At 26.6% G+C, this 26,691-nt stretch overlaps 3 protein-coding genes across 4 annotated transcripts; 2 read left to right on the top strand and 1 right to left on the bottom strand.

Annotated features, from left to right (window-relative positions):
- The first annotated feature begins 908 nt into the window (after positions 1–908).
- Positions 909–6,877, top strand: LOC101241262 (uncharacterized). Its single transcript, XM_065798127.1, has 4 exons — positions 909–1,022; positions 5,776–5,890; positions 6,009–6,114; positions 6,505–6,877. The coding sequence occupies exons 1-4, from the start codon at positions 980–982 to the stop codon at positions 6,619–6,621; spliced, it is 381 nt and encodes a 126-aa protein (XP_065654199.1). The 5' UTR covers positions 909–979; the 3' UTR covers positions 6,622–6,877.
- A 451-nt stretch (positions 6,878–7,328) lies between these two features.
- On the top strand, positions 7,329–7,796 carry LOC136080366 (uncharacterized). Its single transcript, XM_065796981.1, has one exon. It carries the CDS (start codon positions 7,329–7,331, stop codon positions 7,794–7,796), a length of 468 nt encoding a protein of 155 aa, XP_065653053.1.
- An 8,195-nt stretch (positions 7,797–15,991) lies between these two features.
- LOC105845745 (uncharacterized) lies at positions 15,992–26,214 on the bottom strand. 2 transcript variants are annotated; one of them, XM_065798125.1, is made up of 4 exons: positions 26,080–26,214; positions 22,204–22,337; positions 16,628–17,175; positions 15,992–16,503 (listed from the first exon to the last, which is right to left on the bottom strand). In XM_065798125.1, exons 3-4 carry the CDS (start codon positions 17,133–17,135, stop codon positions 16,040–16,042), a joined length of 972 nt encoding a protein of 323 aa, XP_065654197.1. In that variant the 5' UTR covers positions 17,136–17,175; positions 22,204–22,337; positions 26,080–26,214; the 3' UTR covers positions 15,992–16,039. The 2 variants fall into 2 exon arrangements, with proteins under 2 accessions (XP_065654197.1, XP_065654198.1); XM_065798126.1 differs by lacking the exons at positions 22,204–22,337; positions 26,080–26,214 and adding an exon at positions 17,244–17,368.
- Between the last annotated feature and the right edge of the window lie 477 nt (positions 26,215–26,691).

Raw genomic sequence — 26,691 nt, 5'->3', positions numbered from 1 at the left:
AAAACTACATATTTTTACTGTACATTTTTTTTACCGTGTCGCCGTGGTTAGCAGCCGTGTCGCCGTGGTTAGCAGCCGTGTCGCCGTGGTTAGCAGCCGTAACGCAGTGGTTCTTTCTCAACAAAGAAAAAAATAAAAAAATAAAATTTTTTTAATAAATAAAAAAGAGAACAAAAATTTTTAAAAAAGACAGAGAGTAGATGAGATTATCATTCACTAGTTCCCTTTTTTCTGTTGTTAGTCTTGATTTTTTTAATATTATTGTTTCCTTTTTTTTTTATTGATTTTTAATTATTTTTTATTTATTTTGTTGTTAGTTTATTATTATTTTTGCTGTTTACTTGGTTTTTTGTTATATTTGTTTATTTTATAAAGACTTCAATCAAATGACTAGTTTTTAACTATATGTGTTACAAACATGAACTCAAACAACTTCATGGTTAAATAAATGGATACATATTGGGTTTACTCAATTTCAAAGTTTCTCAATAGTTTTAATAATGTATCAAATAAAGAGTCGAGAAATATTATCAGAACAACTTTCATATTTTACTACAACGATCTTTTCTTCAACTGGTTTCAAATATATTTGACCACCTTGCTTTATCACGCAAATTAAATTAATTTAATTAAATTAATTGCATAAATTTTTTTTGTTTCATAAATATTAATGACACAAAAAAAATTTTAGCAATTAAATTACTCCTGCTTTACACAAAATGATTATTTTTTTAATTATAACTTTATTCGTTTTATTATTGCAGCCATACAATAATAATAAAATTAAACTTAAACTAATTTTTTTTAATATATGTTATTCTGTTGAAATACAAGTATATATTAATATTTTATCAAACAGTTTATTATGATTTTATCATCGATGTTAAATAATTTATTTTTTTGTCATGGTAAAATAAAAACATCGTAAAAATGTCAAATTTTGATTAAAAGTATTTTTGAAAAAGCGTGGCAAAAAAAAATGATTTCTTTAATTCTTTTGTTGACATCCCTTGCATCGATCGGTATAATATCATTTTATTAAAATTAACTTTCTTATTTTGTTTGTTATATTACAATACACACAATCAAATAATAAGTTCATATTACAATGTATGCAATAAAATATTATTTTGATAACATTATTAGGTGTAAATATAAAAATCTATTAGTATATATATTTATATATATACTAATAGCAAATAAGGAGAGTATTTTAGTATTTATTGGAACCTAATAACAGGTTATTTTGGGGCAAGCCAGAGACGTACTGGCAACAATATTGGTTATCTTATTTATTAATGATAACATTATTTTGAAGGAATAGGTTGCTTGTAAAGGTAACCCGTTTTCCTCAAAATTCTAATCAGTAAACTGTGCTGCTGGCTTTAAATACTCAAAGGGGCTCCATTATGTCGTTAATGGCGTACAAACTTTTTTTTTTTTTTTTTTGCAAAAAGAAAAAAAATATATATAAATGAATTTAATTGAATTTTTTAAAAATTGTAAGTTAGTTACAGTAAGTTAGTTACAGTTACAGTATAGTGTATTTTCGTATTACAGTACAGTTAGTGTATTTTCGGTCACTATTTTAAATCGGTCACTTTTACTTAAATTTTGTTTAAACAAAAAGGATTAAAAATTAAGTATTATCAAAATGAAAAACAGATCAATAACAATAACAATATATATTCTGAAATAAAAGTTAAAATATTTCGTGGTTATTTACAAATAGTACGAGAACTGAAGTAAACACCAATTGGATAATAACAGCAATCAATTTATAATAATATTAAAGCAAAATTAACGAGGGAAGTTTTGATAATATTACCAGTAATAATCTTAGATATAGTAATGATAGTGCTAACAATAATAGTATTAATAATTGTATTGCATGACATTAAAAATAATAGTTTAAGTGATTTAAATTTACGAGTTAGGTGATTTAAGATAAAGAGGCAAATTATTCCATGATTTTATGGATTGGTGATTTATGACCATATTTTATCAAACAATGATTTGTGATATAATATAAAGTTTCTGAAAAATAAAAGATAATAACAATAATTTTTTTTTAAGGTGAAAAAATGTGAAAAATTTACTTGTTTATGATTCTAGGTGGAAAAAATCACATAATTTGAATATTTTGGATGAAAAGGATGCCTGAATTAAAAAAATATAGTTGAAAGTATATTATTTTTAAAGCCTTGATTAAAAAATTGAGATTAAAAAACTGAAAATAAAATTGAAATTAAAAAAGATTTATAATAGAGTTGATTTAAAAATGATCAAATTTTCTGGTATTAAGAGTTAATTTGTTGAAGCACAGCCTTGAAATAGGTTGGATAAATTGTAGTTAATATATTTGTTTTGTTTTTTTAATGATTCTTTTTAAATCAGTAAGTGTCACTAAAAAAAAAAGGTAAGCAATTGAGAATTTTAGAGACATATTAGGATCATTGATAAAAATAAGGAAAAGAAATGACTCTAATACAGAACCTTGGCGTTCACCTATTAATCATTTTATTGGCAATAATTTAGCATTGATTGAGACAAATTAAAATCTACTAAAAATATATTGAAATGTGCTAGGAAAACCATTGGAGAGTAACACCTCAAATACGATAAAGTTCCAAAATACTTAGAAGAATGAAATGATCCGCAGAAATAAACGCTTTCTCTCAAAGTCAAGAAAAACACCTCATGAAATGGTTGTTTTTTTTAAGCTTTTCTGATAGTCTCAGTTATTTCAATAGAGTAAGTTTAAGAAAATGTGTCGAGATATACGGACATAAACTTTTAACTTAAAAAAGATCAATTTAGAGTAGAATTACCTCAATAAAGTGTATGTAAAAAATATTTGCTTGCATCAACATCTTTGTAAAAGTAAAAGAGTTTTGGTGTATCGACTTGAATAAACCATAAATTGCTAATTTAAAACTTTCTAAATATTAAATAAATAGTTTTGAAGACGATCCAAGAGAGTTAATTTTACTCTGAATCTAACTGTAAAAATTTTTATTTTATTATGCAGTAAAATAATAATAAAATTTTTACTGGAGGTATAGGGCCAATAGTTAGTTATTTATTTATATGTTAGATAAATGTAAGTTTTTAACCTAAAAAAGCTTCCAATTTTTGTAGAATTTGTTTCCCAAAGTTCCATTCTTTGACCCTTTTAGTTTTAATTACATATTACTGACCTTACAAAAGCTTCAAAATAACATAATGAATAAAAAATAATGTTTCTTCGTCAACGACGCTTGTTTCGTTACTCAATCAAAAACCTTTTCGAATGTACGAAAAACGAGTATTACCGTATTTCGTAATAACATAAATGGGTTAATCACGAAATACAGAAAAGCTAAAGACATCATGCTTTATTATTGAAAAAAAAAAATTAACAATATTTCCCTTTCTAAAAATATAAAATGTAAATATTCAAAAAACTAAAACGGTCAGATTTTTTGGGATAGTTATTGGCACAAGCATTCTTAGAAAAGTCTGTATAGGGACAAAAAAATCCAAAGTTTTAAAATTTTATCAAAATTACTAAATATCTACCAAATTAACTTTCATCTTATTCATACTTTAACATGAATTTGAAATCAAATCACAATTTTTAGATTTTTAACTTTAAAAAATAATAAACAAAACTAAAATAAAAATAAAACACTAAAATAAAAAATACTTTGAGTACAAAATAAAATTAAAAAAAAAGAAAAGAGAATTTGCACGACTGAAGTCAGTTAACTATAATAAACTATGGATGACCAAAATGTGTATTCGTAGATGTATAATATTTAACCATTGATGACACTGTATTATAAAAACTACTATTTTATCCAACTATTTAAAGAGGTGCTTGGAAGGCTCCCTAGTCTTCTAAAAAAATATTTAAAGAATCATAATAGTAACAAATATTATGTAATAAATATTAAAGTATATAATAGTGAGTCAACAACTGTTTAAATATTAAAATGGTAAATTCAGCGTTGAGTTATATTTAACTGTTAACAAAATAACAATGCACAACAATAATCTAACTGAAAATGAGTAATTAAGAGCTTTTTATTCGCTGAAATTTAGCAAAGGGCTATATAAAATATATAACAATATCATTATTGCATGTTTTTAATCTTTCTTAAGAACAAGAATTATACCAGTTGTTAAGTCGAGAGACGCTTTTAATGTTTCTAGTTATAGACCATTCTTCATCATCTCCATTCTTCCTTGGCTCTCTAAAATACTAAAACAAAAAATGTATTATGAATTACTTTTTTTTAAATACGAATAATATCCTTCATAACAAACAACTTGTTTTTAAAAAAGTTTATTCTACTGATTATGCTATTCTTAAACTTATTTATGAGGTTTTTCCAACATTTTGATAAAAATAAGTATAAATTAGGTATTTTTTACAGATCTTAGCAAAGACACTGTTGATCATAGTTTTTTATTGAAAAAATTAGTAAATTACGGAATCAAAAATACAAATAGAGTTTGGTTAAAAAGCTATTTATCAGATACAAAACAGTTTGCTTTATATGATGGCATAAAAACAGGCATAACGATAATCACTTGTGGAGTAATTCATGAATCCATATTAGGACTATTTTTATTTGCTGACAACACTAATTTGTTTTATTCCCATACTGTTATATAAATACTATTTAAAACAGTCGACAAAAAACTTTCTAAAATAAATGAATGGTTTAGTACAAATAAACTGTCAGTAAACCTAAACAAAACTGCGAATGCCTTTTTACATCGCCTTTTTCAAAGAGACAAATTTCCCTAAAGCTCCCAAATCGCGAATTGGGAATTAGGCATTGGGATTTAAGCATTTGAAATCACGGTATAAAAGTTTTTAGGTGTTCTCCTCAACCAAAATCTCACGCGGAAAAATCACAGTTTAATTGAAAACAAAATAACTCAAAACCTTTTAGAGATTGCTAATGTTTACACTCTGTAAAGTATGCCATTATTTACATACCTACATCATATATGCTTGAAAAATATCTATTTCTGATTTAAGATGATTTGGTCCAGAAATCAATATAAAAAAAATGAAAAAATTTTTTAACAAATAAAAGCATGCAATTATAATAATATTTAACGCAGACCATCTCTCGCCAACGCACACCGTCTCTCGCCAACGCACACCGTCTCTCGCATTCTCAAACATTGTTTACTAAGTATTTTAAATGTTTACTAAATATTTATCACGTTTTAATTTTTACATGCAAAATGAATAAGAAACGATCCCAAATATATTCAAACTTTATTAAAAAATACAGCACAAATACCCAACTGAATATTTAAATAATAATTATATTCTTAGCTAAAACTTACTTTAAATTCACTAAGTTTTCAGTGGCCCTCAAGTTTTCAGCGGCCCTCAAGTATGAAATATGGAAATTGAAACATTAAAATGTTTGTAACTCTAAACCATTTCAAATAGAAATGATGTTCAATGATATATATATGTATTTCTTGAATATATATTATTTACGATCTCTTAAAGGCTTGGCAATAAGACAGTTACAATGTCTTCTTCTTGCCCCGGCATTTTGTATATTTTATAAATACTAAAACTATGAATTTTGCATTAACAACAAACTTACAAAATAAAAATAAAAAACTATAAAATTCATATAATACATGTCTCACTTTAGAGTAAACCAGTTTCTTAACAGGTAAACTGGTTTTTTATAAAACTAAAAAAGAAAAACGTTTTAACATTATTTTTTAACAAACGTTTTTATATTACTTTAGGACATATCAACTGTTTAACGCAATGTTATCTTTGCGATGAGTCCACAAATTGTGGATCAGAAAAAATAGATTATTGCGGTGGGGAACAAGACACCTGTTACATGATGAAATTTATGTAAGTATTTTAAAAACAAATTATTTTTCTACCTCTTTGTTTTCATTACTGAAATTTAAACTCATTATCTGCTTTTAAAATATAATTGATTATGAGGAGAAGTTTTATTTTGTTTTAGAAGCTTAAACGGACAAAATGTTACATCTGCTGGGTGTAAAACATGGTCTGAATGCGGTACACCAACAGGAATACGTAAGATGTGCTTCTTGAGATTAAAATGTGAGGTAAGCAGATTTAATTTTAACTTATTATTTAATGGTGCTCCTGAAATCCTTTTATGAAAAAGCTTTTAAAAAAGTTTTTAAAAAAAGGTTTAAAAAAAAAATTTTTTTTTTTTTTTAAAATTTGAGTAGTTTAATAAAGTATTTCTTACTTTTTATTTAATAAAAAATTTTTATTTAATATAAAACTTTTTATTTAATATAAAACTTTTTATTTAATATAAAACTTTTTATTTAATATAAAACTTTTTATTTAGTATATAAAACTTTTTATTTAATATAAAACTTTTTATTTAATATAAAACTTTTTATTTAATATAAAACTTTTTATTTAATATAAAACTAAAACATTTAATATAAAACTAAAACATTTAAAACATGGAAATATTTTAGGTTAATATGTGCTGCATGACTGATAATTGCAACTATTCTGATGCGAAATGGATAAAACTCGACAAACGCTTGTTTTCGCTTGTTGCTTTGGTTATTGCATATTTAATTCGTAATTAAAACATACTTTTATTCATAAATTTTTAATGGTTTTTGTCACTCAAGCTGACATTTGTTTAAAACGTTTTGTTTCTTCAACGCGTATTATTAATACTATAGTTATTTCTAAGGAAGGGGCGAAAAGAGCATAGGTGCCCCGGGCGCCAAGATAATATGAATGCCAAAAAAAAAAACATAATGAGATTTTATTTACAAAAATAGTAAAAAAATTGTTTTTATTGATGTGATATAAAATAAATTTACTCAGTGATATGAATGACAAGTCACTTTTATTTATATTACCAAAGAATTATAATTTTAAATAAAATCTCTTTACTTTGGTTGGTGGGGACCAAAAAAAAAAATTTGACTTGTTTTTATATTAACGATATTAAAGAAGACACTAGGTCTTATCAAAACGCTAACTTTTCTTTTGTCGAAATAATTGCAAAACCTAAGAGTTTGAACTCTCCTTGGATAACCAAGGGATTAAAAAAATCATCGAAAATCAAACAAAAGTTGTATATAACTTTTCTTAAAACAAAAACAACTGCAAACGAAAAAATTTACAAAAATTATAAACATTTGTTTGAGAAAATTCGTAAAAACTTATAAAAAAATTATTATTCAGAATTAATTAACAAATTTAAAAATAACACAAAGCGCATTTGGGAAATAATGAAGGAAATTACTGGGAAAAAAAATCATGCTTAGGTTTTCTACCACAAATGATTAAAATTGATAACACTGTTATATTTGAACCAAACGCAAAATCACATGAATTTAATAAATTTTTTACTGAAATAGGTCCTAAATTATCAATTAAGATCCTTAATACCAAAGCCTTATTTAGTGACTTCTTATTACCATTGGATGAGTGCGTATGCTCTGATGAGTTGTCCTCTGATTTATCAACTGAAGAACTTGAAAAGGCATTCGAATCTATTAAAAAGAATAAATCATGTGGATCAGATAAAATAAACGGAAACGTGATTATAGATTATTTCGAGCAATTAAAAGATGTTCTCTTTAAAGTTTTTAGGGCATCAATTAAACAAGGAATTTTTCCAGAGCAATTAAAAATAGCTAAAGTGACTCCTATTTATAAAGAGGGCGATCAATCTAAAATAACAAACTATCGCCCCATCTCTGTGCTTTCTATATTTTCGAAAGTTATTATTAAGAATTATGTGTAACTGAGTATACAAACATCTTGACAAAAATAACTTACTATACGCTAATCAGTTTGGTTTTATAAAGAATAACTCAACGGAGCATGTTATCATCCAATTTGTAAATGAAATTTCAAAATCTTTTGAACAATCAAAATATACTTTAGGTATTTTTATTGTCCTATCGAAAGCCTTCGATACGGTCAACCATCACATTTTACTTGAAAAGCTGAAACACTATGGAATAAATAAACAAGTGTTAAGGTGGTTCAAAAGTTACTTATCGAATAGAAAACAATTTGTTATTGGTAATGACAGTTATCAAAACAATTGTCTAAATATAAAATGTGGGGTTCCACAAGGTTCAATCCTTGGACCAATCCTTTTTTTAATCTATATAAACGATCTAAATAAAGCAACTAATCTGATGAGCATCATGTTTGCAGATGATACTAATTAATTTTTCTCTAAGAGTGATATTAACGAACTTTTTGCTACAGCAAATAAAGAACTTGAACATTTATCCCACAGGTTCAAATCTAATAAACTAACACTAAACACCGAAAAAACTAAATGGACACTTTTTCATTCGCTTAAGAAAAAAAATTCCTTACCCTGAAACTTGCCTCAAATCTTAATTGACAATATTGAAACTAAAAGAGATCCCGTCACCAAATTTCTTGGTGTTTATCTCGATGAGAACATTACTTGGAATCAACACATTAATTATATATGCTCTAAAGTCTCTAAAACATTGGAGTTTTATACAAAGCTCGAAATTATCTCAATAAGATAAATTTAAGACAAATCTATTTCTCATTTATTCATTGTTACTTAAACTATGCAAATATTGCCAGGGGAAGTACTGAAAAAAGTAAACTACAACGTCTTTATCGCTGTCAGAAACGGGCAATTCGCATAATTAACTTTGCTGATCGTTTTTCTCATTGTAAACCTTACTTTATTGAAATGAGAATTTTAAATATATATGAACTCAACGTCTTGAAAATTTTATGTTTTGTTTATATGTGGAAAAACAATCTATCTCCAGTCTTTAAAGATCTCTTCAATTTAAAACCAACCAACAAATATGAACTTAGAAATATAAATTTTTTAGAAAAACTTTTTTGTCGCACAAATTTTAATCAATTCTGTCTTGCCTATCGTGCGCCACACCTGTGGAATAAACTTGTTTTGCCAAATTTTGATTTTGATCTAACTAATTCTCTACATCTTTTTAAAAACAAAGCAAAAAATTTTATTCTTTCTCAAGATAACATTTTACAATATTACTAATCACTTGAAAAAATTTAATTTCTTGTTATTTTAACTTGTGAACTTTTATTTTTTTATTTTTTCTCACGTTTTGTATTTTATATTGTTTACAATATTTTGCTAGTTTATATTATTTACAGTTTAACTCGTGTAAAAGATTAATATATATGTATTCTTCATAATACCTTGCACTTCACAATTATTGTAAAAGAAAAAAAATTAAAAAAGATGTAAAAACTATATATTTTATTATATTTTATAAGGTCCCGATGACAAGATCCTTGTGATCTTCTTTCAGAAACCTAGTTTATATTGTTAGCCTGCTATATTTATATATTTGTAAAAGTATTTTAATAGTTTATTTTATTGTATAACGACTGACTTTGTAAACTGAAATAATAATTAAAAAAAATATATATATATATTATTCAAAATTCTCAGTGATGCTTTTTTGACTATTCTGAAAAAGTGAGCGACCTTTAAGTAAACTGAAATTGATTTAAAAAAATGATTGCTACTATAGAATAAGGACGTCTATCTGAGATAAAACACTGTCGCAAGATGAAACAAAAATAATAATTATTTTAGCTAGTAAAGATGCAAGAAAATAGTGTTTTTAATATTGATTTCATAGAATCTGTTTATTAATCCTAATCAGTGAATATGTTTTATAAGTGTTATTAATCCAGATGCGGTTCTTGAAAATATGTAAATTAATAGTATTAGAAACAAAAACAAAAAAAACAGTCATCAACTTGTGTAATTGTACATCCCTTTATTTTAAAAATATGCTTGTTTATAGGGAAACATAATTGCTGCTATGCTTCAAGCGTTACAAAAGCTCTCGTCTATTGTTGTAACATTTAAATGCAACTTTTAAGTACGACGCTGATTAAAAAAAACTTGTTTCATAAAACTTTGATAAAATTTTAAGTGGCAACCTTTAAGTGAGAATTTTAAGCGATAACATTGATCCAAAAAAATGAAATATTTTTATACATAATTTGAATACGCCGAATTCAAATTTGATATTAGGTTTTGATTGCAAATGCTACAGGTATACGTACAACAAAAACAACCGTACCTCAAAAATAACAATACTAGATTAAGTAATGTACGAAATATTAAAAGATTAAAGATATTAAAACTTTGATAAATTATATGATAATTATATGATAGCTAATTTGTCTACTTATGAATTAAAGTGACTTCCGTAATATTTTCCTCGCGAAATGCTCAGTTAAGTTAACAAAAAAAGTGTTTGTTTTTTTGTTTTGTTTTGTTTTTCAGAAGCCTAGAGGACATATCTTAGATTAAGTTAGCAAAATAGTGTTTTTCTATCACCTATGGATAATGAATGAAAGTTTTTTTTTTAAGAAAAAGTTTTTTTTTCGTAATTATAAACCTATACAGTAAAGGTTTATAATTACTTTTCAAGTAATTATAAACCTATACAGCATCATCAAAAAGAAGAGTAGTATTATGGGTGCATTTGAGTAGAACACACCTAATCATATTGTGAAAAACAATTACCAAATTGCATTTTAAATTGATTTTATTAATACCCATTAATATATGTTTAGTTAATATATGTTTAACTAAAAAGAATATTTGAACACAACAGCAGTTGTCCGAATGTCTAAAATGGGTACAGACTGCTAAATATAACATTGATGTAACAACAGGTTATTACTGCAATGTCAGCATTACATCAACAAGTAACTTGATTTCTATATTAAAAAGAAGGATTATTAATACTTAATTGTTTTCATAATAAAGATTGTCTTTTGGAGGTGAATAAGCGATTGGTTGGTAAATCATCACATATCATATTATATCATTAATTCTGCAACTGGCTGTAAATGCTGAATGAAGACATCAAGATAAAATGAAGACATCAAGATAAAATGAAGACATAAAAACAAATCAAACATTGCTTGAGCCAAGTCTTGGAATGGTTTTATGCAACTTTACACATACATAAAACAGTATTCTGAAAAAGTAAAGAATTAAAAAAAATTGTATGTGCTTTTTTGTTGGTTTTTGTATTCGTGTGGGGCATTTTTTATAAGGTTTTTTATTTTATAGAATTAGAAAAAAAAAAAAAAAAAAAAAATGACCTGACGGTATTCCATATATATTTTTAAACAGCTAGCACATATAATATGTATTCCGCTTTCGTAAATATTTGAATCAAGTTTTACGTTATGCTTGTATTAAAACAGTGGCTTCGGTTTCCCCTTTTCTTAAAAAAGGATCTACTTCAGATGCTAAAAATTATAGACCTATTACCCTCACATGTACTAGCTGTCGTGTCATGGAAAATATTGTTAGTTCAAGTATCGCTGATTATCTTAATATAAGTAATTTGACTCTGAACCTCGACCAGAACTTTTGAAAAAATTTGCAATGAATGGTATAATAGATAACCTCCTTCATTGGAAATTAGTACTTCTTTCCAACAGATATCAAAGAGTTCTGGTTGGAAATTCACAATCCAATCTAACCAGTATCCTTAGTGGAGTTTCACATGGTAGCGTTTTGGGTCCAACGTTATTCTTGTTATATATTAATGATCTACCCTCTATAGTAAAAGATTTTGATTGCTCTATAATGTTATATGCTGACAATATCAAGCTATATAGTTCATTTAAGGATGCCAATTACAGTCACGATCTTGCTGCAGCTATTTATAAAGTTTGTCTCTGGTAAAAAAAAAAAAGGCAGTTAAAAGTAGCCAATAAAAAGTGTTTTACTCGTAGAATAGCTCCATCTTGATTTTGTACAGATATAAATCACAACTATCTATTAGGAGATCATAATTTAACCTGGTCTACAAACCCAAAAGATCTTGTTGGGAACATGGATTCTTACTTAAATTACAATAATCATATTTCAAATATCATCCGCGCATTAAACATTCGAGGGTATTTAATCTTTAAGTGTTTTAAAAGTCGCAATCCATGTGTTACCGTAAAAGCCTACTCTACCTACATAAAATTGATCTGAGAAAATTGCTATCCCGTTTGGTCGCCGAACCGCACTGAAATGAACAAAGCAGTGGAAAAAGTACAAAGATGTTTTACCAAGAGAACTACTAGAAATTCGTTGACTTAAGCAAGACATGATTACATGTTACAAAATTCTGAACAATTTAGTTTGCCTAAAAATTATCAAGTTTCTTTTTAAAAAAGCAACTATGTTTACACTCGAGTTCACAAATTCAAATTACACAAACTAAAGTCTAAACTCAATGTCCTTAAATATTCTTTCTCACTCAGGGTTGTTAATATTTGGAATAACTTGCCGTCTGACGTCGTTAATGCCAAAAATGTCAAGTGCTTCAAAATTAAAATTAACTCTATCGATTTTGAAAAAGGCTGTTCCAGTTAACTAGTTTTTGTTTTATAACTCTTATATATAATTGTAATATATATATATTTTGTAAGTTATCTAGCATATGTATTATGTGATTGTAGTGCACGTTGCCAGAGACCTTCATATTTTATGGACCTGTGTGTCCTTTAAAGCATTTATCACTGCTCTAATAAATTTTAATCTAATCTAATGATGGTTTTGTCGCTTTACTAAAATCAATTAAAAACAAGTAAATTCAGGAAACTGATTTTATTTAGCCACATGTGGCAACCTCTGATAATAAGAGTTGGTCGTCCTGAGAAAAAGAAAAAGAGATAAAATCCAGCAAATTTTTTTTGAAACAATTAAGCAACTTCAAACGCATCTTAAACATTCAAACAGATGAACTAAAAAACTGATTTCTACTCCTAAAAAGACTACAGAAAAAAAAGTTGTCCCGTCAGAAGTGATATAGATACTGTCAGATCTTGAGTTAAATGTAAAAAGTTATCACAGTGTTCAGTCCATGAAATTTGAAGTTGAGGATAAAAATATTGACCGGTTTTTGTAAAAGATGCTTCAGATTTTGCTATGAACATTATAAGTGAGAGAGCGTTGAATTCTTATAATACTATAGTACAAGTGTTAAAAGGTGAAGGTAAAGGTTCTATGAAAATTCGTGTTATTACTGTTAACTTCTATATTAAATAAAGTGAACAAAAGTAAACGTCGGGATTCAGACGAATGCATAGGGTCTGGAGTGCAACGTATACATTTTAATGCTGTTGCTGAAAATGTTCCTAAAACATATCAGAATATAAAACAAATTTTAGATGTTATCCAGCTAGATAGCCTGGGTTTTCATATTGCATGGGATTTGTAGTTGGCTAACATGATTATGGGTTTCCCTGGCCTTGGTGGCATCCATACATGTTTATGGTGAAAGTGAAAAGACTATAAGGGCTGGAACTCTAAGAACGTTTGGAAGCCTTAATCTTCATTTTTCTGAGTTTCAAGCAGCAGGAGAAAAGAAGAAACAGCACCGCTGTATAAAAATGTTATGCAAAAAGGGCTTATACACCTTGATGATTTAGTGACATGATCCTTAATTGGATAAAAGATTTTTTGAGCAATAAATAAAAACGTGTTATTTTTGGTAAATACTCTTCTGATTGGATAAATGTACTGAGTGGAGTTCCTAAGGGCTCGGTTATTGCTCCACTTTTGTTTTTAATTTTTATTAATGACATACCTGAGTTTTTATCTAATTTCTGAAAGCTGTTTGCTGATGACACTCAATTAATTGCAAAAATTAAAAGTTTATCTGATCAAAAGCTAGTCAAAAAAGATATTGATCTCTTACTACACTGGTCTAAACTTTGGGGCATAAAATTTAATGTAAATAGATGCAAAGTAATAAGCTTTTATGGTGGTTTGATGTTTTAGACTACTCTTTTGGCTCATCAAACACTTTTATTACTTTTGAAAATGTCGGTATTGATAAGTCACTATGAATTTACTTCAACAATAAATTTAAGTGGTCTGATCAAATAAGTAATGCAGCATAAAAAGCTAACTAGATGCTTGGTTTTCTTAAAATAACTTTTATTAATTCAAGTCCTATTATGTTTTTAAAACTATATACTACCTATGTTCGTACGCTGCTTCAATTTTGCGCTCTAGTGTGGAACCCCTATTTAAAGAAAGATATTGAGAGACTCGGAAAAATTCAACGCAGAGCAACTAAACTTGTTCCTCAATTAAGAAACATGAACTACGAATCTTGATTGGCAAACTTGGGGCTAACAACACTTTCAGAAAGACGAATGAGAGGCGATTTGATTCAGTTTTTCAAAATCTACAAAAATTTTATTGAAGTCAAGTTCCTAAATCCAAATATAACACCTACTTATTTTTCAAATTATCCTGCAGGAAACTTACGAAATAAAATCCACAACTATGCCATTGTCAGAGAAATTTCAAATAATTCTCATCGACATAACTTCCTACCTAATAGAATTGCATTCCAATTGAATGCCTTGCCTTCTTCCGTTGTTTCCTCGCATTCTGTCAACGAATTTAAAAACAAATACAACAATTTTTGTCGCTCCACTAGAATAAAGTCTACTTTAGCAGGGCATCGTTAGATATCCAGTTCATAGAAGCTAACTACTTCTATTGTAGATTATTTATAATAATACTAATAATATAAAAAAATTTGAAAGAAAAAACCAACATACTGGTTCTTCGAAAAATTTCAAGCATTTTGGTCTTTTAAATTTTTGACTTAGGTAAATATTTAGATTTTTAATTATCTTATTTTTTTGAAGATTGCTTTTGTCAATTAATTTTCATATCAAGTTTTCAAAACAATTTTCAAGTCTTTTGACATAGATTGATAAAAAAAATTGTTTTACTTCTAACAGAAATTTAAATCATAAAAAAATCTTGTTCCTGCTTATAGTTATAAAAGTAGAGATTTTATTCACGTTTCGGAGTTACAGATACAGAGTTGAGAGAGGGCTGTAACCACAAAAGTTGCCTTCTCGACTATATTGGCTTTCTCGGCCTTGGGGAGGTGAATAATTTAAAAAATTTATATAAATAGTATTGATAGTATACTTAAATGCGCGTAAAAAAAATAAATAAAAAGGAAAATAAAATACACAGAAATAAAAAAACTGCTTAAAACAAAAAAACTATAAACAAATTTATTTTTGTTTGTTGTTTATTTTTTTTTTTTTTTTTTGATGCGATTAAATATAATTAATTAGCTTCCTCAGTAGTTTGTATGACTTTTTTCTTTGTTTACTTGAATTGTCAACAGTTATGCGCGATTTTTATCTAAACGTCGTAATTTTCCATTTACAATACATATAATAACAAAATACATTTAAAAATATAATAATATTAAAAAATTAATACATAACAAACAAATTATTTCAAGGAAAAGATGTTATTATATAAAGTGTTTGGTTTTATATAATGACGGTTTTACCCTATTTGAAGAGATAACTTTTTTATAGCATAGATAACTTCGAAAAAAAAAAATTCTGATAAATTCGGAGTTCTAACTATTAGCTGAATTAAAACTACAAGCGTTTACTCTTTATTAAAATTTAGTTAAATTTCTTAAATGCAATTGCTTTGGGTTTGATAAAGTTGGTTTAAAAATTAGAAAAAACATATCCTTTATTCGCTTTTTAAAATTAGAAAAACAACATCTTTACTGTTTTATAAACTTGTTGGCTGAAGTTGTACTTCCGTTTCGATTTTAGTTTATTTGTTAAATTATTAAAAAAATATAGTTCAAAATTTAAAAAAATAGAGTTATTTAACTTAACCAAGACTTTGTCAAATGGCGGTATTTATGACTTATTATTTATGACTACAAATGCGTACACGTATATAAACACAAATTAGCTAGCTGTCAATTAGCTACTTGCAATCACTGGTCACACAAAAAGAGAAATTACAAAAAAGTTATTTTATATGAACTTTATTTGACTGTATTTAAAATATAGAACAGTTATAAACAAAAGCCTTTAGTCATATAAGCTATGAGCAAACAAACTTTTAGTTTATAAATAAAATAACCATTCATTTATTCATTCATATATGATAGTTACAAACTTTTATGAATTATCGTTGCAAACTTTTTCAATGAATTTTAGTAACTTTTCTTGAGGTTTTTCTAATTTAACAAGAAAAGTGTGGTTGTCTTCGGTTCGATATGTTGCAGACCTGAAACAACAATCGTTATTTTTAGTGTCATTGCCATGGTAGCTGCACAAATAAACATCCAAATTGCAAATTATATCGTGGGCTTTTCGAAATCGTTTCAAGGCATACCTCATAACAATGTTTTGAGTGGAATAATTGAGTGATAGAAACTCAGCCGTGTCTTCAAATCCATCAACCTGACTAAGCTTTTGACAGGAATCTAGAAAAACGTAATCAAGTTTATACTGTTGTGCAAGCTGAATAGCAATAACCCTGTTAAACGTTAACGACCGAAGTAAATGTTTTTCGCACATTCGCAGTATTCTTTTGACTTTAAACTGCTTTGCAAGTTGTAACAATGATGCCACGTTCATATCTAAATACGATGAATAGATTTTACTTAAGAACGCAAGGAGTAACATAAACATTTTTTATTTTATGAAAAATTATAGAAATTAAATGAACTAAAATTAAGGAAATCTTTTTAAATAAACATTCACCCGTCACATCTTCTTGACTAGCATTGTAAATAAACGTAAGAACTGTGCGAATTTCATCTTCTTCAAATCCCTTTAACACAATAGTATTATGGTACTTTTCATCCATTCGATCAACTATGTTGCAAAAAAATCCTGACACATAAGCAACAAATTGGCGTTGAATGGGAAACAATGTTTTTTCTACCTGCACCAAGGTATCGCAATCAATTATGTCCCATGGGACATTTTCTAAATTACCTTGCAACTTGTTAATCTGATTTTGAATACTTTCTGAAAGTTTACATGAGAGAACTTCTTTAGAATTGTTTATATTTAACTGTTCGACATCAACAACTATATCATTTTGTAAAAGAGAAAGACTCTGATCATCTAGATCATCTTTGATCATCTGATCATCCAGCCCTGAATCACAACTACTACTAAGCCAGTTAAGAACTTTTACCGAAACTGTTTCTTTATTCATATTTTCGTCGCAAAAAAATTTGTCACACTGCCGAAGAAAACTCATCTTTACTTAAAAACCAATACAGAAAACCATTTCACGTTATCTAAAATAATAATATTTTATATGAAATAAATAATAAATAAAAATCAACAAAAAAAAATTGAAAAATACCATTTATAATAAATAAAGTTGCAATTTTATTTGTAGTCGTAATGTTGTAGTCGTACTATAGTATTTTAGTTGTATTTAAAATTTGCTTTTTTTGTAGTTGTGTTGTTGTAGTTACGTAGAAAAGTTGAAGTTCAAAACTTAAAGCAGAAACAAACAATAAAAATATTGACAAAAATAGTTAAAACCAATATCATTTCTACTGTGACAATTGCAAGTCCGAAAAACGCGGAAGCTGTATAAAAAAATCCTTCGAAAAAATAGAAGACTAAAGTACAAACTCAAACAACATCTCTGTTTGAGATGTCTTTATTATTCTTTGAATACTAGGTAGTATACTTTAAAATGATTTTCTTATAATGAACAAATTAAAAAAATATTAACATTGTTTAGGTTACTTAATTAATATAAAATTTTCTTTTATATTAAAAAAACCACGTGTATAATTTCAACCGCAGCATAAATGATTTATGGTGTTTTTCCGACTTTAATTTTAATTATGTAATTCTTATAGTCTAGAACAGTTTTCGATTTAATTATAGCTTTAATTAACTTTTAGCCACGTTTTAAAATAGTATCATTATTAGAAACATATCACGTCATGAAAATGCTTCCCAGAGAATTGGGAGGCAAATCCTTATAAACTGCCGACTACTTTTTTTTTTTTTTTTTTAAAAAGTTTAAAATTAAATTTATTAATAGTTAAAAATAAATTATAAGTTAATAAGTTCTTTTTAGAGGGAGGGGGTCAGAGGTGATACCCACAAGCACTTTTAAAGTTGCCCATAAATGCTCCAAAAAGACCTGTTGCTTTTATCAGAACCACTGCGAAAAAACCTTTAACAAAGAAGTTTTCTTCCTCGCTTCATTTTTATCAATGCCACTTTTACTGCCAAGGCAAATATTGAGCCTTAAACATTTAGACACTAAAGCTAATTCTAACCATTATGGTAACCAATAATACTACTAGTGTATAACTACTGTGCCAGGGCTGCTCATATACGTTTTTGAACCTGACTTCAACGATAAATAATATATATGAGCAGCCCTGTCTTTAAAGTTTATTTTACTTTCTTTTCCTTATCTTATTGCAGGGATTGCGATAGCTTTTTTTTTTGGTGTTAATCAAATATAAATTTTAGGCATGGAACAAATTTCAAACTTGTGTAGGGAACGTTGCATAAGATGAGCAGGTTCCTAAGATGGTATAACCTCTTTTAAGGGTAGACTACTGATTTTTTTTTGTGAATGTTTTTGGTTAAGTATATTCATACAAGTTCGACAGTGTTATTTATTTTAATTTCTTGGTTGTTTAGTTAATATCCTTTCATTGTTTTATTGTTAAAAAAATTTACTACCCCCGTTATAACTTTTTATTATTCAATATTTTGTAATTATGTGAGAACGAAACAAGTTCTTCAAAAATTTATTATATTCCAAGGGTTATGAGATAATACATAACCTGTTGTTGTACTTAAATTATGATAGTACTTGGTAAAATTGCTTAAGATAATATGTTTTGAGACGTTCAAGATGAGATGCATTTTATTAAGGAAAGCGCGTTTTTCTGAACTTATTTTCCGCGGAGCTTTATTTTGGTATTTCAAGAGCGCAAGTTTTTTCAAAAATTTCGCAAACTGTTTTAGAGATAGGAACGACTTATTAATGTTTTTTGTATAGTTTTTATGTATTATTTTTTACTTTATTATATTCATCAAAGATGCAATTTTTTTATACGATTTTTTTTTTGTTATTTTGAGTTTTTTTGAGCTCCATTAAAAAAAGCTCATCTTAGGCAACACGCTTCCTAAGATCAGATGATTGGGTGTGTTGAAAATAACGCAATTTTTAATACAAAGATTTTTTTTAATGAGCTATTTGTTTATATTCTTTAAGAGGAAAGACTAAATTATGATAATCTGCAAAAATAAATATAAGTATTATAATATTTCGACTGCAAAAAACAATGCAGTGTTAATATGCTCAACTTACGCAACCTACCCCTATGTTTTTGTTTATATCAAATGAGAATGCTTTGTAAAAAATTGAAGTCTGAAAACAACAAAAACCCTAAATTTGTACCGCCTCCTACCTCAACTCCAAATGTGAGGGCAGTATCTTAATGAGATTTGTAGTATTACTATTCTAAACTAAATTTATATTCATGAATAGATTCCAAATAATAATAATATTTTAGTGTTCAAAAGTTAATGATTATGTTTAGTTTCCAAACCTCTCAAAATGTAAAGTTTACAAACCTGTCAAAATGAGGGTGTAAACTTTAAATGGTCATAAGTTTCGAACACTATTATAATATTATTTGATCTAATTTAAAATCTTTAAGTGTATATAAAGTTTAGTTTAAAATAGTCAAAACATAAAACTCAATAGCTTATTGCTTACAACTATTTTCAATTTAAAACCTACAACCTACAACTATTTTCAATTTGAAAGTGTTTCTACTTTAATTTTTTTTTTTTTTTTGTACATAAAATTTCACTTGTATTTTCAAGCAAAATGCGTAATAATATCATGAAAAAATATGAAAAGTACACGGGAAAAAACAGCACATTTAAAAAGTTTTGAGAAAATATATATTAATCATTTATAAAAGTTTTCATTTAAAGCATAAAAGTTTATCTGAAGTTTACATTTTTTATAAAATATTTGTAACTTTTTAAAAAAAAAAATTTTTCCTGACTTTATACAAAGACTTTTATAAATGGTTAATATATACTTTCTCAAAACTTTTTAAATGTGACTGCCGTTTTTTCCCGTGTACTCGTCATGTATTTGTGTTAAAATTTTCTACAAGTTGAAAGAATTTACAAAAAAATATTTTTGTTGGTTTAAAATTGTGTAAATCAACAACGAAGTGCAAGTTTTCCTAAATAAAATTGAAGAATGAAAATTATATTTCTTTTGTGACGGGTTATTTTATTATATTATCTGAATGTTTAAAATTTTTGGACCAGAAGAATGTTACGAAACTTGAAGTTGCTCAAGAAAAAATTTAGTAAGTTACTAACATTACAGACCACATAGAAACAAAAAATGAAGAATGTTTTAAGACTGTTTATTATAACTAGTGTTATCAAAAAAATATATCTGTAGGGTAGGGCGTAGGGTAGGGCGTAGGGTAAGGGGTAGGGCGGGGCTAGTTGGGCAATCTTTACTAAATCTAATAGAACTCTTGAACGGTACATCGGAATAATATAGTTTTTCACTATTAGAAACATAATTTGATCTGCTAAAAAATGGTTGAGACAAAAAAACTTTTTTCGATTTGTTTTAGAAAATATTATCTAAAGTTTATTAGGCTGCTCAACCTACCCAAGCGGGGTAAGTTGAGCAATAAAAAAATTAATGTATTTCTGTGACAACTATTAACTCTGTTATAAAACCAAAACATAGCTTCCTTATTAATTAAATATATATATATGTATATATATATATATATATATATATATATATATATATATATATATATATATATATATTATATATATATATTGTATATGTTTTGATTATATATACTTTAAATTGGTTATATGTTTTTTAAATATGCACACTATCATAATATTATTATCACAATATGCATAGTAAACAAGATCAGTTAAAAAAATTTATTCAAGAACTTTTCAACTTAAAGATTTTATTGACCATGTAATATTGAAGTGAAAATATTTTAAAAATATCAAAAAATCAGATAATTTTAAACCATAGTAAGATAATTAAAAACAAAGGTTTAAGATATTCCCCAATAATTGTTATGAGTATTTTATAATGATTAATTTTAAAGTGTGAATGGACCTTAAAATGTTTACCAAACGAAATTTTATCATCGCGTCTGATAGAGCCGGTTTATTAATCGTTGTCAAATCTACTCAACTTACCCCAACTAGACAAGGCGACACATCGGTTAGGTTATAAAAAGAACTATAAGACTTGGGAAAAAAAGAATAAGTATAATCAATAGCCAAATAAATGGGTAAACTTACTTTTATGGGTTACTTTTTTGGTCCAAAATCGAAAAAGTGGCCGTGCATGTTACTGAACCGGAGTCCAACAACCATTTGATGCGCATTTATTATCATTCTAAATACCTACCTTTTATTTATTAGATGTTTTACCATGTGATGAGTACTTTTTGAGATATTTTAGTTGCCCAACTAGCCCCTATGCTTAACTAGCCCCGCTCTACCCTAACTAAATTACCTACACCTAAAGAGGTGTTGTAAATTTTACTGATTGAAAACTCCACAATCAGTAAGAATGTAAATAAAGAGATTTTAACTGAATTAAATGATGCTTATCAAAAATTAAGTTGCTTTGATATAAAAGCCAGTAGCATTCGATAACCAATAAATGCTCTGCAACAACTTTGTATTTTCCTACTAATTAAAATAATTTCTAATTATTATTATTAAATAAAAGCAGTGCCTCTATTTTGCGTGTTTTAACCTATTCCGCGTGACCTCATACTATATTTTTATGTTTTAATCTAATAATTTTATTTCATATATGTTAACGAATATATTAAAAAATATATTCCTTAACATATATGAAATATATGGAGTAGTTTTTAACATTGAATAAAAATGACTGTGAAATTTTATTTAAAAAAAGTTAAGTAGATAAACATTTAAATTGAAATAGTTGTTCTTAAGAAGAACCGGGCGATAACAAAAACTTACTTATATAATTGATAATTGTTCTATATATAAAAAGGGTCGAAGTTTAACCATACGAATTCAGATTCTTACAGAAACATTCAGAATTTAATAAAAGTCATGGGTAAGTATGCTATTATTTCTTAATCTAAAAAGATATGTTTCTCCACATTTTTATGGCAACAAATGCAACTTTATAAAAAATTTTACTTTAAACTCTGTAAGCCTGTCTACATGTGTAATTTGGAAAAATAGAATAAAGTTCAAAACTTTTTCAATAAAAATATTACCTTCCAAAAATGAGAAGAGCCCATATGACCAGTTTGCAACATTCGTGCATCATTTCCTAATCAATACTTTTTATATCGGATTTTCGAAAATTTGAAATTAACGCCACTCTTTGATTATTTCCAATCACTGTGCACTGCAAGAAAATATTATCAAAAAAAAAAAAAAAAAAGACTCGTCGTAAAAATTGTCAAAATAACAACTACATCAACAGTCGGATATTTAATTGCGCCAAAGTTTATAAGAAATATAAACAGTGGAAAAAATGTTTAATTATCGGACGTCTAGACTGCAACAATATATATTACTCATTACAAATATTGCTTTTCACTCGCTTCCAATTTGTCTATTTCTTAATGAAGTTTTTTAAAATAAACGGTTATACTTTTAAGTTAAGCACTTAATACTTTTTTTTTTCAGAATCAACTTTTCTTTTGGCTACGAATATTTAATGCGTAGCATTACCTACCTGCTTAGCAGTACCTACATGCGTAGGTAGTTCTGATTAAATTGGTTTTATTTTTTCGATTGCAGAACTTTTTTAAAGTGTTTTTGTTTTTAATCCAAAATCATTGATTGATATTATATGTCATATAATGTCAATTTTTTATTCAGTGGTAAAATATTGTTTAAGTGAGCAATAAATGCCAGTGGGTTATAAATGTTCATTTAAACGTTACTTTAAAGAACAACCTATTAGTTGTGTTCATTCAAATATTTTTAAGCTAGAATTTTCTCGCCAACAATTTTACCTCAGACACAAACTTTTATAGGTTTTTTTCTTCAGGCAATACGACAATAATCAATCTATCAACCTATTTTTGTTATCCATCAATAATATGTTGTATTATAAAAATCTAATAAAAATGTAAAATGCTTTTACTTTTATCTAATAAAACCTAATTCCAAAAATAAATCAACAAGAATTACTAAGACCTTTTCAACATTACTTGAAAATCTAATTACTTTATAACTCCATTAAGCAACAAGAATGATGAAAATGAATTTAACAAGTTTCTTTCCAATATTTTTAATTATTGATAACTTCTAAATAATTCTCCCGCAAACTCTATAATCTTAACGCGACAGACTAATTAAAACTCCTTATTGTATTTCAGAGCTCTTCAGACAGAAAATGTTGATTGGAACCTTATTTTACAATTTCAAGAAGAATATTCTGTTTATGAACTCTTTTTAGTGCAAACCTGTAAACAGTATGATAGAGCATTTCCTGTTAATAAAAAAATTATAAAGTCTTATTATAAAAATGGATTACCAAGAGTTTACTTATATTAACAAAGAAAAAACAAAAACTTTATGAAAAATATTTAGGACATAAAAACTACAAAAACCAAAAAAACTTAAAAACAAATACAAAAACTAACTTTTGTTTGAAGATTACCTGTCGAACAGGTAATCTTCACACACAAACCATAATTTATAAAAAAAAATGAAACAAAAAATTGCGTTACTTTTGGTGTGCACCAGAAAATCACATTATTGGTGTATCAATCTTAAGACCACTCTTATTTAGTGTATATAAATGATTTACTTAGCAACAAGTATTTTAAATTTTATATTGTTTACAGACGACTCCAATCTTTCTTATTTCAACAAGATAAAAAAGTTCTCTTAATATTTTTAATGAAAAATTAGTCAAAATAAATAAGTGGTTTACATGTAATAGATTTTCATTAATGTAAAAAAAAAAAAAACTAGCCTTATTTTACAAACATAGTAAAGGTGATGATATGACTCTACAATTAACCAATCTTGTAATCAAATAAAAAAATCAAAAATAAAATTAAAAAGATTCAACCGTTAATTTTCTAGACGTGATAAAACGAAATGAACTAAACCATTTCTGAATACTGTATCTTTGAAAAAGTATATTTCTCGTTTATTCATTTTTTATCTCTTACTATAATATTATATTTGGCAGTACTAATTATGGTAAATTAAAAAGCTTTAAAACAAGCAAAATTGTGTCTGCAGGATCATTTTCGGTGCTATCAAATCTGTTCATTGTGAACCTTTTTTGAGAGAACTTAAAGCCTGTAATGTCTATAAACTTAATATACACCATGTTTTATTTTACACTCTTCTCGTATAAAATAAAACATGGGTTTTCTTTTATCAGTTTTCAATCTTGTTTTAGAGAAATCTCTCACAAACATTCTACACAATTTTAAATTAATAACTTTGTTGTTCCAAGAAAAGGCTAAATTGTTAACAAATTTATTATCGTGAACCATTTTTTTATGGAAATAATTTTCTAATTTTGGATTTCTCTTTTTGGAACATTTCAGGAACGAGTCGAAGATTCTCTTAATGCAAAAAGACTTTGCCTTTGAATATCGCTTTTATAATAAATGTATTAATAGGTGAAGTTCGTGTCTCTTGAGTCGGATTTTTTAAATGCCCAAATTCAAGGCCCCAGACTTGTCTAAAAATGGTGAAACTCTCTGAGAATCAAAATAAGAATTAAAAGTAAATACTTTTATAACTAATTGCCTGACTGATAAGCATTGTTTAAAACTTTATAGTTTTTAAACAAAGTGGGGTGGCCTAAGGTAGAAGGAGGCCCAAGGTACACGAACTTCCTCAAATAAAATTATCAAAATTATCATTGCTACATAAATTCTCTTTTGATGCTATTTTTACTTTTTTGAATAAGTTTTTAATTTAAATAATGTTACTAATCTTTAATATGTTGTGCTATATTTCATCACGTATAACTATACTCGTTTAAAATTTTTATCACGTAATTTTTTGTTAGTAAATATAAACTGAATTTAAACGGGGGTAATAAGAGTTTCATCTGAATTTAAACGGGGCTTGGTAATAAGAGTTTCATCTTCATTTTGCACTAAATCTTTTAGATATTCATACAATTTATTTTACTGTAAATATTAATATACCGCAAAAAAATGGATTTATTATGATAAAAAAATTTATTTACTAAATTATTTTTTAATCATTTTAGTTATAAGATCTTAAACAATATAAGGCAAATAAAAATAAAAATTAGATGCGCAATTATTTTTCAGTTAGCTTAGCAGGAAAAGGATTGTCCATAAATTATGTAACGCTCTAGGAGGATGAGGGACAACTCAAACTCGTACAAGACTTGTAACTAAAAAGTTACGATTTTGTGACGAGAGGGATGGGAGGGGAAAGAAACGGTCAAAAATACCGTAACGTATTTTATAGACGACCCTAAATAAGAATCATCAATAAAAACACTCAATGAAACTAATACATAGTGCACATTTTTCCTGACAATAAACGTTATTTCATGTTTAGAAATGTTTTTTTAAACACTATTATAATATGGTAAAAGTAATGCAAATATAACAAATCGTCAAGCTTAGATTTGTTTAGAAAAGATCTAATTTTTGACATAAAGTACCGTGGACTTGACTATAGAGGAGTCTATGGATTTGATTTTTTCATAATAGCACGTCTTGGTGTTAATTTTCAAATGATTAATTTTATGATAAGACATTACTTGTAAAAAATATTCATGAAAAACCATTTTTTTATGACAATTGAAATTATTATTTCAATACCACACATGAGTTAAATAATAATTTATGCTAGGTTCAGATAAACTATAGTGTAATAAACTAGTAGTGTAAATGTTCCTACAAATGTCGTTTTTATATAAATAATCTACATGAATAATACATGAAAAGGAAAAAAATATGTTTTTTATGTTGTCTTTTTGTCGAGTTTAGCGCATAACTTGATGAAAGAAAATGCTATATTATATAAATAAAACTATATGTTATAATTAATCAATAATGAAATCATAACTCAAGCATCAAAATATTGTTAATAAAGTCTTATATTATATAGACATAAATTTATAGTACCTCCAAAAATTAACGTTTCTTTCATAAAAATAATAGACAGTTGGTTTCTTTAATTTTTATAACAAATAAACCGACATTTAACCGACATTTTTGCTTTGCTAACTTCTTTCAGTAAACATTTTATTGCCCGTAAAACACTAACTTTTAAATATAGATGCAATTTATGTAATTAGGAATGTCTCATGTGTTTGAAAATATTTTAGTTGATATGCAAGCTTTGTTGTAGAATAAGTTATTCGTAGAAAAACTTTGACGTCAAAAAAATTTTTTTTTGTAAAAATGCAATATGTGATATACTAATATGAATATTGTAAAGTAAATCAAATTTTTTACGTGTTATAGTTTATATCATTGATCATTTATAGATTGAACTAGAGATTGTCGGCAACTGTTACTCCCTAGAATTAGATTTTACTCATCTCTTAAGGATTTAAACTTCTCAATTTTGACGGAAGTCAAATTTTTTTTTTTTTACAAGTAGAATTCTTGAATAATCATGTAAAAACTTTTTGTTATACCGGAGTTTACAAGGGTAATTGAATATGTAGAATATTATTTAACATACTAATAAAGTATATTAACCACAATGATTAACATAAAAAGGTTTTTTAT

The sequence above is a fragment of the Hydra vulgaris genome, chromosome 05 (assembly GCF_038396675.1).
Source record: "Hydra vulgaris chromosome 05, alternate assembly HydraT2T_AEP".
NCBI lineage: Eukaryota > Metazoa > Cnidaria > Hydrozoa > Anthoathecata > Hydridae > Hydra > Hydra vulgaris.
Note: the sequence above shows the minus strand (reverse complement) of the source record. Positions and strands in the feature narration are given on the sequence as shown.

What these genes read in the sequence shown, in the direction of transcription:
- LOC101241262 (XM_065798127.1), top strand. Translation starts at nt 980, where the DNA reads ATGATTTCTTTAATTCTTTTGTTGACATCCCTTGCATCGATCG. An exon ending in GACATCCCTTGCATCGATCG is followed by an intron (nt 1,023 to 5,775) that starts GTATAATATCAT and finishes ATATTACTTTAG; the next exon opens with GACATATCAACTGTTTAACG. An exon ending in TCTTGAGATTAAAATGTGAG is followed by an intron (nt 6,115 to 6,504) that starts GTAAGCAGATTT and finishes GAAATATTTTAG; the next exon opens with GTTAATATGTGCTGCATGAC.
- LOC136080366 (XM_065796981.1), top strand. Translation starts at nt 7,329, where the DNA reads ATGATTAAAATTGATAACACTGTTATATTTGAACCAAACGCAAAATCA.
- LOC105845745 (XM_065798125.1), bottom strand. Translation starts at nt 17,135, where the DNA reads ATGAGTTTTCTTCGGCAGTGTGACAAATTTTTTTGCGACGAAAATATG. An exon ending in TAGTCAAGAAGATGTGACGG is followed by an intron (nt 16,504 to 16,627) that starts GTGAATGTTTAT and finishes CATCGTATTTAG; the next exon opens with ATATGAACGTGGCATCATTG.